At 43.9% G+C, this 14,336-nt stretch overlaps 1 protein-coding gene across 2 annotated transcripts in view; it reads left to right on the plus strand.

Annotated features, from left to right (window-relative positions):
* Window positions 1-14,336, plus strand: part of RCAN2 (regulator of calcineurin 2) — a 273,404-nt gene that overhangs the window by 245,727 nt on the left and 13,341 nt on the right. For both annotated transcript variants that reach the window (XM_070456346.1, XM_070456347.1), the window contains 2 exons: window positions 4,324-4,497; window positions 5,524-5,695. In XM_070456346.1, coding sequence (XP_070312447.1) covers window positions 4,324-4,497; window positions 5,524-5,695 — 346 coding nt within the window. The remainder of the gene's footprint in view (window positions 1-4,323; window positions 4,498-5,523; window positions 5,696-14,336) is intronic.

A 14,336-nucleotide genomic window follows, 5' to 3' on the forward strand; every position in this document is an offset into this window, starting at 1 on the left:
TCAGACATGACTGAAAGATTTGAGCATAAACAAGAAAGTGTTATACATAGGATGGATAAAAAACAGGGTCCTATTGTAAAGCACAGGGAACTGTATTCAATATCCTGAATAAACCATAATGAAAAAGAATATGAAGAAGTATGTGTGTATATATGTATATAACTGAATCACTTTGCTGACCAGCAAAAATTAACACAACATTGTAAATCAAGTATACTTCAATAAAATAAACTGAAAAATAAAACCACAGTTCTTTAGGATCCTCTATCACTTATTTATTTGTGTGAAGAAGTCCAGAGACTAGAGTTTGTGATCACTGCTGTAGAGTTTTATGCAAACCAGTGGCTAAAAAGAGATTAACTGTAGAGGAAATGAATTTATTGGGTTTGTGGGGTACCAGGCTGGAAGAAACTGCAGCCAGAGGACACAAAAATATTCCCGTGTCCCTGGTGGGAACCTGGGCATCAAAGCCATAGAAGATTTGCTGTAAAAGCAAGTGGAGGACCCCCAGGACTTGCTCTGATCAAGTCACGGCTTTGCCTGAGGATACACCTGGCACCTTCACTGAGTTGGATCTGCCTCTCGCCAGTTTGGTCTGGCATCCTGCTGCCTTAGCAAATGAAATGCTTGTCATGTCACTAGTGGAAAAAAATAGAGATGACCAGCAATTCCCAATGCTTGGCCAATTGTCACCCTCAACACTACAAGTTCTCAAAAGGCCTGTGCAGAGTGGACAAGCCAAGTACATGTTAGTTGCTTATTACTATTATCATTGTAGAAATGGGCTCCAGATGGGTCAGTGAAAACCCTGGTCTCTGAGCTCTGGGACACACCCCAGTTCTGGTGGAAGACTCCCTTTGCTGTTTTGGTCTAAGCCCAAAACAAAACATATCAGAGAGCCTTCTGTCACCTCCCATCTCCAGCTTGCTGCCTGGGGCCTTCTTTGGAGAAGTAGTGGAGAAAACAATTATCGTCATCACTGACATCTGATACTCATGTCACCCCTGCCCTAAGCCTGAAGCCTGGCCTCCTCCATTCCTTCCTCCTACAGGCTTTTGAGGCCAAACAGCTGAGGTGTGAAGCATAAAGAAGATGTATAAAACAAAAAGCAAAGAATTAGACTCCAAGGAAAAAACACCTCTCCCTCCAAGGCTGGTCTTGACACCTATGAGGTCCTGGTGTTGGGGTGAGCGTAGGGGCAGGATAGGAAGGAAACTCCTAGACTGGAGTGGAAAAACACAGAACCACAAAGAAGACCTACAGATTTTGTCCTAAAGGATAGAGATAAGAGTTTTCAATTTAATTCCTTCCATTTCTGAAAAGCCTCAAATTAATCAAACCGCCATCTTGGATTTCACCTGGTGAGACTATTTCCTTTTGCGAGGAACCAGAAAACATTTTTATTCACCAGGACCCTTGTTCAGCAAAACACAGTAGTTGGGGGTGGGGGGGGTGGGGAATGCCTTAAAAAAAACCCTGGGGGAGCTTCCCTGCTGGTTCAGTGGTGAAGAATCCACCTGCCAATGCAGGAGACACTGGTTCGATGCCTGGTCCAGGAACATCCCACACCCTGCTGAGCAACTAAGCCCGTACACCACAACTATTGATCATGTGCTCTAGAGCCTGGAAGCGGAAACTGACTGAGCCAAGCCCGTGCTCACCAGGAGAAGCCACCACAATAAGAAGCCTGAGCACCGCTATTATAGCATAGCCCCTGCTCGCTGCAACTAGAGGAGAACTTGCACATCAGTGAAGATACAGCACAGCCAATAAATAGGTCAATAAAATTTTTAAAACTTTATAAATAAATAAATCGAAAGAAAACCCCCTGGGACTCGTGACTGAGGCCCCTGGCCTGGGAGTTGGCTCATCCCAAGGCTTGAGAGTGGAGAATAAAAACTACCTAAGGAACAAACAAGGAAAGATTTCTGTTTTGTTCTTGCTAGAGAAAGAGGAGTAAGAACAGAGCCTGGAAAGGAAAGCAAGAACCCCTCAAATATCTCCACAAATGTCGTGAGACTGGAGAAAAAAATAAAGGTATTTTGAAAAGGGGTATAATGGAGTTACATGAAATCATGTGAGTGAAACTTTTGAAAAGTGTAAAGCATGGTAGAATGTAAAAACTCTTTTATTCAATTTAAAGACTGTGACAAAATGCTTTGAAATAAAGTTTTCCCATTCATGACATCCAAATTCTTTAAAAAAATATTGCCATGGCCACATTTCAATAAACATCCTTATATCTAAACAAACAAACATAAAAAGCTAATACATGCATACAAAAAAAGAAAACAAGTGTGTAGACATGAGTCAAAATGGGAGGAACTGTGGTGGGCCATGGGCTTCCCCCGCGACTCAGTGATAAAGAATCCACCTGCAATGCAGGAGTCGCAGGAGACACAGGTTCAATCCCTAGGTTGGGGAGATCCCCAGGAGGAGAGCATGGCAACCCACTCCAGAATTCTTGCCTGGGAAATCCCATGGATAGAGGAGCTCGGTAGGCTACAGTCCACAGGGTCACAAAGAGTGAGACACAACTGAAGCGACTTAGCACAAATGCACAAGTGGCCGGGGACGCAATGGAGAATCTCAGAAATGGGCAGCAGCCTTTGGAAGGATCACAAGCCTTGGTCTTGAGGGTCTGAGACCAGTTCACTTGGGTGTGCAAGAGGCAGGAAGATCTCGCCGCCGGACATCCAAGTCGCTCTTCCCACACGGCCTTAGAGGGCAATGGTTCTCTCACCCCACATCACCTTGTCGATTCTCTTAGATGTGGTCACACAAGAGCCCGGGGCAGCTTATTGCTCTCCATCTCTTGCTTTTATTAAGGCAACAACCTCTTCCTCTCCATCTGGCAAGGTAATTACTGATGTAATTGAAAACATCTCTGTATTCTGGTTCTGGCTCTGCCAGCAAGTGCCTGGGTGTCCGTGGGCAGGCCCTCATCTCTTCACACCTCAGGGTCCTGATTTGTAAAATGATGGAGTTGAGAAGGGAAAGGCTGAGTTAATTATCTCTTAGGTCCCTTACAAATCCTAGTGCAGTGAATCTTGCCGTATTAATCTTTCATGCATCTTCATTCCTACTTGAACTCACCCTTGTGACAAAATATCTTTTATTGTAGAAATGAAAGAATCAGCCATTTTTTTAAATAGAAGTTATTTCCTTAGTGGCTATTTCTCCATTAAGAACACAGAGTATCTTAACATGCACTGTTTTTGTTTCTCACAATAATCTTTTTTTTGAAGCTAAGAGGAACCAGATAGATGGTATTCATATATTTTGTTTAGTTTTCCTTTTATGTCTTTTACCAGTCTTATGGGTGTTCTCTTATTTGTGTCTGCCTGCCTGTCACCTTAGATTATTAGATCATTGAGAGTTGGAACAAAATGATTCTCACTTCTGTATCCTCCTAAGACTCAGAGACTATCCTTTGTATAAAGTAAGCATTGAATAGATATTTGTTCAGTTGAATTGAAGTTTGTATCAAACCAAAAAATTTAAATTATTGCTTTGTGGTAGGTTTGGTGGTGCTGCACGAATAAACTAATTCACAAATCTCAGTTTTATTGTTGTATTTTTTTCAAATCTCAGTTTTAATACAGTAGAGAGTTCTTTTCCTTTGTTGAGGCGAAGTCAGCTATGTGGGGTGGGATTTGGGAAGAAGGTATTTCTGCTCCACAGAGCCACTCAGGACCCAGGCTGAGGAAAATCCTATTCTGACTCTCCTACCGTCTAGAGCACATGGCATCTTTAGGGAAAGAGGCTGAAAATTTTCTGAAGGGCTTTCCTGCCTTCTGTACCCATTTCATTGGCTGGAACTAATCACACGGCACTGCCTGACTAGTAGAAGTGTTTGGGGTTGTGTGAACTCTTATATTTTTAGGCAAGAATAGTGTCCTCAAACTTGACGATCACTAACAATGTTGACCACATGATTCACTCAGTAGGTCTAATATTTTGGAGATAATGGACTCCTTTGAGAACCTTTGACCGTTCTGATACCCGTCCCGGAAACAAACACATCTGTGGTGAAACACTCAACATAATTGTCAGTTTTTCATGCATTTCCAACCCCATTCACTTCTTTCCTATGAATCCCTGAACCCAGATTATGAACCCTATGACAGAATCCACAGGCATGTTTAGCACCTGGTAACAGATCAACAGATGGAAAAAATATGTTACAGTGTCCTGTTTGAATTTTGTGTTAGGAAGAGCCTATTTATTTACTTGCTCATTTGTTGCTCATTTACTTGCTCAGATCTGGCATCGGACAAGATATGTGACCAATGGATTTTCCTCTGTGTTTGTTTTTATCAGGAGAAATTTGAGGGTCTGTTCCGGACTTACGATGACTGTGTGACGTTCCAACTGTTTAAGAGTTTCAGACGTGTCCGAATAAACTTCAGCAATCCCAAGTCTGCAGCCCGAGCCAGGATAGAGCTTCATGAAACCCAATTCAGAGGGAAAAAGTTAAAACTCTACTTTGCCCAGGTAAGATCATTCTTTTCCAGAGTTAATCCATCTGCCCTACATTGTCTTTTTACCTTTTCAAAATGTAAATGAATCCCTTGCTACTTTCAGATGGCTTGGTAGTCTGTAATTAGTTCACTAAAAAATAAATTTATATCATGGTTCCCAGGCAGGGACAACATAGTGGTTTAGAAAACAGGCTCTGAGGGCCCACGACAGCCTTGGTTCTAATCTAGGCAAGTTATATAACCTCACTGGGCCTCAGTTTCCCCATCTGCAAAATGGAGATGATGACATACTCCTTACACTGTCACGAGGATTAAATGACTTATTGTGTGTTAAAGTGCTTAGCATTTTGTAAATAAATGCCCAGTAAAGACCAGCTAATACTTGTAATAAGAATGGGCTCATCACAACTACTGGAGACAGAAATGGTAGTAACTGTTTAATGGGTCCAGGATTTCCTCTGGAGTAATAAAAGTACTTTGAATCTTGATAGGAGTGGTGATTGCACAGCACTGGTCATAGACTAAATGACACCGAAATTGTTCAGTTTAAAATGGCTTAATTTCAAGTTATGTGAATATCACCTCAATTAAAAGAGAAAGAGAGAGGAAGGGAGAGAGATAGATGGAAGGAAGGGAAAAGGATATGAAGGAAGGATGGGAAGGAGGGGAGGGACACAGAGGGGAGAGAAAGAAGGGAAGAAAAGGAAAGGTCTGAGGACCAGCAGCATCAGCATCACCTGGGAATTCGTTAGCAATGCAGATTCTCTGACCCTGACCCCATCAACTGACTCAGAAACTCCAGGAGTGGGAGTCAGCACTCTGTCTTAGTCAGCTTCCCAGGTCATTCTTATGCAGCTAAAGGCTGAGATCCACTGTTTTAAGAATCAAGTGAGAGTGGTCAGTAGTCATTATTATTGCAGCCTGGTTCATTGGTTCATTTGTCACAGGCTAAAGGCCAGGCTCTGCATCCCAGTGGAACAGCACGGCATATCCGAGGCCAAAATGAATAATGCGCCTTCATTTCTCCTGTGTTTGAAAGGTTCAGACTCCAGAGACAGACGGAGACAAACTGCATTTAGCTCCACCACAGCCTGCCAAACAGTTCCTCATCTCACCCCCTGCCTCTCCGCCCGTCGGCTGGCAGCCCATCAGTGATGCCACACCCGTCCTTAACTATGACCTCCTCTATGCTGTGGCCAAACTAGGACCAGGTAAGCTCTGTGGCCCTTTCTGGAAATAAACATTTGGCAGCTGCTTAGAAAAGCCGAACAAGATGAACCATCCTAAAATCCTGGCTTCCTTGTGACATCTGCATTTCTTTTTTTTCTCATAATTTTTTTAATGTGGATTTACATGTTTACTTTTGGCTGTGCTGGTTCTTGGTTGCTCTGCGGGCTCTTTTGTACTTGCGGTGAAGCAAGGCTACTCTCTAGTTGCAGTGGGAGGGCTTCTCATTTCAGCGGCTTCTCCTGTTGCAGAACACAGGCTCTAGGGTGCAAGGGTTTCAGAAGTTCAGCACGTGGGCTCAGTAGTTGCGGCTCCCGGACCCTGGAGCACACGCTCAATAGCTGTGGACACACGGGCTTAGTTGCTCCTCAGCATGTGGGATCTTCCAGGATCAGGGATCGAACCCATGTATCTCCTGCATTGGCAGACGGATTCTTTACCACTGAGCCACCAGGGAAGTCCAACATCTGCCTTCCTAATGAATTTATCTCTGTATGTAGACAGCCAGAGGGATGATGAATGAAAACGCAGCATCAGACTTTGTACCTGTTCAAAAGCAATTCAGGAACTGGCACTGAAATGTCAGTCCCAGCTTCTGGATTGCAGTGCAGATATTTTAAGATTGCAAAACAGGCAAAATGAGCTCTACAAGCTGGCACAAGGCTTCTAGACTGTGCAACCTTGTTTAACTGCTGCCACGGTGTGCCCAGGAATCCTTGGCTACAAAACAATCTATCGGCAAAGTGACACCTCTAAGACCCCCAGGGAAGCCAGTAACATTAGCCTTTAACTTTAGAAAAAATCTATGGTCATTTTGTTCTGATGCTGGTACCTGTAGCTTGGATACTCTCATTTTCACTATGGTGGATTTTTCAATCGGGCAAGCCCATTACCACTAGGTATTCATCCACTCTCCTGCTGATGGCCATTTAGATGGTTTCCAGTTTCTTGCCATTACAATCCAAGCCACAGTTAACATTCCTGTACGTATTTCTTACACAGTTATCCAAAAGCTGTGTTTTTATACCTAGAAGTGATACTGTCCTCAGTTTCAGCTGATGGTGCCATCTTGTACTCCAAAGTAGTTTTCCTATATTATAGCTAGAGGGGAAATGGTGGAAAGTGGGTGGGCCACAACCAGGTGGCAGCTGAGCTTTTAAGCACCAAAGATCTGAAAGTAAATAATAGTCCTTGTATCTGCTGTCTGTACTGGTGGTTCTCCCAGTGTGAGAGGGGGCTGACTGCACACCCCAGAAATTCTAATTTAACTGATTTGGATCAAATCAAGCATCAGTATTTTTAAAAAAAAATCTCCCCGGGTGATTCTGATGTGCAGATGAGTTCAAGAATCATTGGTAGCCAAATGCCAGGGATGATAAATTTATAATAAGTTCTTACCAGTATTTCTTAGATTTGGCATTAGTATCTCTCACCCCAGAAATCTCAAGTTTTAATAACACATATGGGTTTTCATGGTGACTCAGATAGTAAAGAGTCTGCCTGCAATGCCGGAGACTAGAGTTTCATCCGTGGGTCAGGAAGATCCCCTGGAGAAGGGAACGGCTACCTACTCCAGGTTTCTTGCCTGGAGAATCCCTTGGACAGAGGAGCCAAGAGGGCTACAGTCCATGGCGTTTTGAAGAGTCAGACATGACTGGCTTGACTTTCACTTTCACTTCACTTTTTTTTAATTGATTGTTGCATACCCTGAAATTTAAGAATCCTGAGTATGAGGGTGACCCACTGTCTTGGTGCCCTCAGACTTAGGGGATTCCTGGGAACTTGGGATGCCAAAACCAAGAAATCCCCAGGCAATTCAGGAAAAGCTGATCATCCTACTGGGTCTTCAGATTGATATGAGGCTGACGTGATGAATAATTACTTCCTGCAAGAGAATTACTGGCTGTCCCATGTGTGGCCTTAAAGTTAGATTACAGCACTTTCAACAGCAGTGTCTTTGGGGTTTCTTTGTAATCACTGTCTAGTCACTCAGTTTCTCAGAGCCTTAAAAATAGCTATTGGTTTCTACTACTGAGAAGCAGGGGGTATCCAACTACCAAGATGGGCTGATAAAAGAAGCAATAATAAGGGAGTGTGGAATGTGATTTCCTTGAAAGTCTGGTCCACATACAGGAATTCCGAGCATATGCACTCCCATCCCATGACTCTCTCCAAGAATCTGCCTGCAATGCAGGAGACCCGGGTTCAATTCCCGGGTTGGGAAGATCCCCTGGAGAAGGAAATGACAACCCACTTCGGTATTCTTGCCTGGAGAATCCCATGGACAGAGGAGCCTGGCGGGCTACAGTCCATGGGGTCACAAGAGTCAGACATGACTTAGTGATTAAACCACCACCACCGCTCCCAAGAGAGCCTTGTGTGTGATATGTGCACATGTTGTAGAGTGTGTGAAATAAATCAGGTCTGCTGAAATCAAGCCTGTGACCCATTTCCCCCGGTCATTTCAGGATACTTTATTTTTAGTTTAATTTTATTTATTTATTCTTTCTGGCCATGCTGGGTCTTCATTGCTGCACCCAGGCTTTCTCTAGCTGCAGTAAGTGGGGCCTGCTCTCTAGTCATGATGTGCAGGCGTCTCATTGTAGCGGCTTCTCTTGTTGTGGAACACGGGCTCTAGGGTACTCGGCTTTAGTAGTTGCAGCCCTGGAGCACAGACTCAGTACTTGTGGCACAGGAGCTTAGTTGCCCTCAGCATGTGGGATCTTCCCAGACTAGGGATCGAACCCAAGCCCCCTGCACTGGCAGGTGGATTCTTAATCACTGGCCCACCAGAGAAGTCCCACTCAGAACACTTCAAAAGCAGGACCATGAAAGCTGCTATCCTTCAAGCTGCTGGTTTGACTGCCAAGATTTTAACAACAACACAGTTGAACATCTGTACAGCTGTTTTGAATGTCAGCAAACAGAGCTCTACAGAGAATCACTGAGGTCTTGGCTAGAGGGCCTAGGGGTTCCCAGGTAGCGCTAGTGGTAAAGAATCTGCCTGCCAATGCAGGAGACTCAAGAGATGCAGGTTCGATCCCTGGGTCAGGAAGATCCCCTGGAGGAGGAAATGGCGACTCACTGCAGCGTGCTTGTCTGGAGAATCCCATGGCCAGAGGAGCCTGGCAGGCTACAGTCCATGGGGAGACAAAGAGATGGACACGGCTGAGCACCTGAGCACGCTTAGAGGGCCTAGGGGGTCACTGCCAACTTGCGTTTCACAGGAGAGGAGCCTGAGGCCCTGAGAGGGAAGCAGGAAGGACGCCAGTGACAGGACCAGGGCGCCACAGCAGCACTCTTCCTAGTTCACTCTCTATAAAGGAGGCCCAGGCTACGGCAGACTTTCAGGTCCCAGCTGGCCTCAGGTCCACTCACTTGGAGCCTGTAATCCAGTAAATTCAAATCATTTTTTTTTTCAAATCATTTTTAATCTAGAGCCAGAAAGAAAATTGATCTATAGCTAATGTTCACAGAACATGACGCAAGGGGAATATAAGGGCAAGTCTCAGACCACCTCACTGGCTCGTGGAGCTGAGTCCCCGGCCTGAGGCCAGCGCCGGGGGACCGGTGTAGCCTGGGACTGACAGAGGCAGGTGTGGAGGCAGTGGGATCAGGCCTCAGAAGGGCTGCTCACAGGGCATGGTACAGAGGAGCAAGGAAGTAGGAAGAAGGTGACCTTAAAGAGACAGAAAAGAAGAGGGCTTCTTTTTAGAATTGTGAGTAATTTATCAATAGTGTTAAAAATGCATGCCCTTTGCCTTAAGTTTATGGCTTAACCTGTGACCGTCACCTTCCCTTTTGTTGTCGTTTAGTCGCTCAGTCGTGTCTGACCCTCTGCAACCCCATAGACTACAGCACGCAAGGCTTCCATGTCCTTCACTATCTCCTGGAATTTCCTCAAACTCATGTCCATTGAGTTGATGATGCCATCCAACCATCTCATCCTCTGTCGTCCCCTTCTCCTCCTGCCTTCAATCTTTCCCAGCATCAGGTCTTTTCCAACAAGTCCGCTTTTCGCACCAGGTGGCCAAAGTGTTGGAGCTTCAGCTTCAGCATCAGTCCTTCCAGTGAATATTTGGGGTTGATTTCCTTTAGGATTGACTGGTTTGATCTCCTTGTAGTCCAAGGGACTCTGAAGAGCCTTCTCCAAGTAAATCTTGGAGTAAATTTACTTCACCAAGTAAATCTACGAGCTTTGAAGTATCCTGCTGCGCAGTCAACGCAAACATAGGCTCTGTTAATATCCCCATTTTTCAGATCAGACCACTGAGCGGTAGAGGGGTGAGTGCATTTGCCCACAGTGACGCAGCTAGTTGGAGGCAGAGACAAATGTCCCTGGCTCTTCTGACCACCACTTGGCCAGATCCAGTGGCCTCTGTTAAGGATAGAGGCCACCCTGGCTGCCTGGGTGGGCTTTAGGCTGTCTCTGCTCTGAGATGGGCAGAACATGTAGCCCAAACCTGCATTGACAGTCACCTCTAACACCATCATAACTTCCAGAAAGGCTGACCCAGAGCCTGATAAGTGTGTGAAGGCCTATGTGCAGTGTGTGCAAGAATGAATATGGAGGGCCTCCTGCTCTTTACAGTTGACTGACGTCATGTCCCGTAAAACAGCTGCAGTTTGGGTGTCTTCTCTTTATCTTTTCCTCCATTGTTTGTCCGCAGTTTAAGGTTGTTTCTCTTTCATTTCATTATCCACGTGTCCCCTCCCAGTGTCCTTAAGGCTTCTACACTCCACACAGATAAACGATTTATATCCAACAACTGAACTGAAAATCTCACTCAGGTTCTAGTAGAAGCCTGGGCCTGTGGCCGCTGTTTCAGCTGCAGTGATGAGAGCAGGACCACACACCGAGTCCCCCGACCCACAGCTCTGCCCCCTCCCCAACCAGGTGCCATGGCCGGGAACTGCTTTGGTCCCCTGCCACTTTCCACAAATGCTCACTTCCCCTTCTGGTAATTTTCTATTGTTCATCTTTCTGTCTCCCCTGCTTTTTTGAGGGGAGAATGCATGTTTTATTCATTTTGGTATTCCCAGTGCCTGATAGCAGTTTGCACATAGTAGATGCTCTAAAAATACTGAATGAATGAATGAATCAGACCTATTACGCACCACCACCTGCCCCTTCCCCTCCCCCCAGAGATAATTTCTTCACTGGCAAACTGTTGCTGTTTTATGACTTTAGCCAGACTGAGTCAGGCAGCACTAAATTAGTGTTTTCTCCACCAAGAGGACTTTCAGCATTTCCATTTAGAAAAAAAAATGATTTCATAAAATTCATTTTTAATCCTTAGGCAGAATCATTTCAGTAACAAATTATAAGTCATTCCATGTTAAGGATGACTACCTTAGTTCCAGGGGTAGAGACATAAATTAGAATGCGAGCAAAGCAACTCAAATGATCAAAGGAATGGAGTTTTGCTTCCTTCCGAGGAGTGACTAATGGTGCTAAATTGGTCCAGCTGAGTGACTGAGAAGGGATGCAGAAATATAAGGATGCTGAGGAAAAGTCTAAAGAAAGAGCATCTCAGAGCAGAGGTCTGGAGTCATATGGCCCTCGGGTCCAGGATCACTTTGGCAAACCAGCTGGCTTGTGGAAGCTTTGACACGTGTAGCTGCCAATGTAAGGCAACAACGTGTTATTTAGACCCTTTCATGGAGGATAAATGGGAGAGGGAGGACACAGTTCTTGCATCAGACAGGAAGGGGCAAAACGGCACCTTGTTCTTGAAGAAAGGAACACTGGTGACTCTCTTCCAGAGAGGGACAAGTCATGCTCCCCAGAGCTTCTAAAGAGGCTCTTGAAACAAGCATGGTGGGAACAGTGCGATCACAAAAGGACCATGATCAAACCCAAGTTTGTGGGTTTCCTTTGAAATCCTTAATGGATTTCGGTGTGAGCCCAGGGCCACGTAACACTGGGGAAGCATCTCTTTGTTCTGTTTGTGTTAGTGAGAATAGGATCATAGTCTGGAAAATAGGAGAGGCACAGTTTCAAACATTTTTAACCACTGTCTCCATGACCATATGTTCTGTTTTTCATCCAGAACAGAAAGTAAGTAAAATAGATAAATTAAGGGGAAAATGTAAACAGAAACTGGCTAAAACTGATATATGGGGCTTGCTGTGTGTCAGGCACTGTTCTAAACACCTTACTAAATAGATTATCTCATTTAACATTCGCAGCGACTCTAAGAGAAGGTGTTATAATTCTCCTCATTTATACAGCTGGGGAACATGAGGCGTAGAATGGATAAGTAATTTGCCAAAGGCTACACAGCTTGTAAGTTAAAATATGTCCCTCTGCCCCTGGTGAGACATAGAAAGGATTAATGGAGCCAGCACCCTTGCCTTAAGGAGTGCAAAGTTTTTGAAACATCAGGGCGATCTTTTGAAGAACAAAATTATTTCTCCAGAAGCAATTCCAGATTGTTGCCAAAGGATATTTAAAAAAAAATACAGGCCAACTTAGACATTTTGTTTCTTTAGAATTCATTTCTCTGCTTATTGGCACTTCCTAAAGCATATGCAGGGCCTTGGCTCTTTAAGGCGAGTTTGATGTTCTCCTCTAATGTCAAGCAGGACATGTGGATCAGATTCACCATCCTCTGTTCTTTTTAAAGGACAAGTCTATATAAAACAGAAAAAGCTTTCTATGCAGATCAAAATTGCAAGATGAGTATCACACCAGTCAGAATAGCCATCATCAAAAAGTCTACAAATAGTTAGTTAATGCTGGAGAAGGTGTGGAGAAAAGGGAATCCTCCAACAGTGTTGGTGAGAACGTAAATTGGTGCAGCCACTATGGAGAACAGTATGGAGGTTCCTTAAAAAACTAAAAATAGAACTACCGCCTGTTCTAGCAATCCCACCCCTAGGCATATATCTGGAAAAGACAAAAACTGTAATTCAGAAAGACACAGGCCTCCAATGTCCATAGCAGCACTATTTACAATAGCCAGGAAACGGAAGCAATCTAAGTGCCTGTCAACAGATGAATGAATGAAAAAGATATGGTATAGAGATACAATGGAATATACTCAGCCATAAAAAAGAATGAAATAATGCCATTTATGGCTACATGGATGGACCTGGAGATTATCATACTAAATGTGGTAACACAGAGAAAGACAAATATTATATGATGTCACTTATACATGAAATCTAAAAAAATGACACAAATAAAATTACAAAAGAGAAACAGACTCACAGACATTGAAAACAAACTTATGGTTACCAAAAGTGGAAGATTGGAGGAGGGATAAATTAGGAGTTTGGGATTAACACTCAGTTCAGTTGCTCAGTTGTGTCCGACTTGTTGCAACCCCATGGACTGCAGCACGCCAGGCTTCCCTGTCCATCACCAACTCCCGAAGCTTGCTCAAACTCATGTCCATTCAACTGATGATGCCATACAACCATCTCATCCCCTTCTTCTCCTGCCTTCAATCTTTCCCAGCATCAGGGTCTTTTCCCATGAGTCAGTTCTTCTCATCAGGTGACCAAAGTATTAGAGTTTCAGCTTCAGCATCAGTCCTTCCAATGAATATTCAGGACTGGTTTCCTTTAAGATTGACTGGTTTGATCTTGCAGTCTCTGGGACTCTGAAGAGTCTTCTCCAGCACCACAGTTCAAAAGCATCAATTCTTTGGTGCTCAGCTTTCTTTATAGCCTTTCACATCCACACGTGACTACTGGAAAAACCATAACTTTAACTAAACGGACCTTTGTTGGCAAAGTAATGTCTCTGTTTTTTAATATGCTGTCTAGGTTGCTCATAACTTTTTTTCCAAGGAACAAGCATCTTTTGATATCATGGTGCAGTCACCATCTGCAGTGATTTTGGAGCCCAAGAAAATAAAGTCTCTCGCTGTTTCCATTTTTCCCTATCTATTTGCCATGAAGTGATGGGACCAGATGCCATGATCTTAGTTTTCTGAATGTTGAGTTTTAAGCCAACTTTTTCACTCTCCACTTTCACTTTCATCAAAAGGCTCTTTAGTTCTTCTTCGATTTCTGTCATAAGGGTGGTGTCATCTGCATATCTGAGGTTATTGATATTTCTCCCGGCAGTCTTGATTCCAGCATATGCTTCATCCAGCCTGGCATTTCGAATGATGGGCTCTGCATATAAGTTAAATAAGCAGAGTATGTGTATGTAACAGATACACAATACTATGTATAAAATAGATAAACAACAATGACCTACTTAAAGCACAGGGGACTATAATCAGTATCTTGTAATAACCTAAAATGGAAAAGATTCTGAAACAGAATATGTATATATAAATTAATATAAATTATATATATATATATATAAATTAAAATTTATATTAATGTCCCTGGTGAATTTACAGAAGCCCAGAGTTTCCCTGGTGGCTCAAATGGTAAAGAATCCACCTGCAATGCAGGTGACCAAGTTTCAATCCCTGGGTCAGGAAGACAGCCTGGAGAAGGAAATGGCTATCCATTCCAGTATTCTTTCCTGGACAGAGGAGCCTGGTAGGTCCATGGGGTCGCAAAGGGTCAGACACAACTAAGCACCTAAGCACAGCACAGCAGACAGAACATCATTTATCAATGCCCTGGACAAAACAAGATGAGCTTTGTTCTGGTGGA

This window comes from Odocoileus virginianus, chromosome 27 (assembly GCF_023699985.2).
Source record: "Odocoileus virginianus isolate 20LAN1187 ecotype Illinois chromosome 27, Ovbor_1.2, whole genome shotgun sequence".
NCBI lineage: Eukaryota > Metazoa > Chordata > Mammalia > Artiodactyla > Cervidae > Odocoileus > Odocoileus virginianus.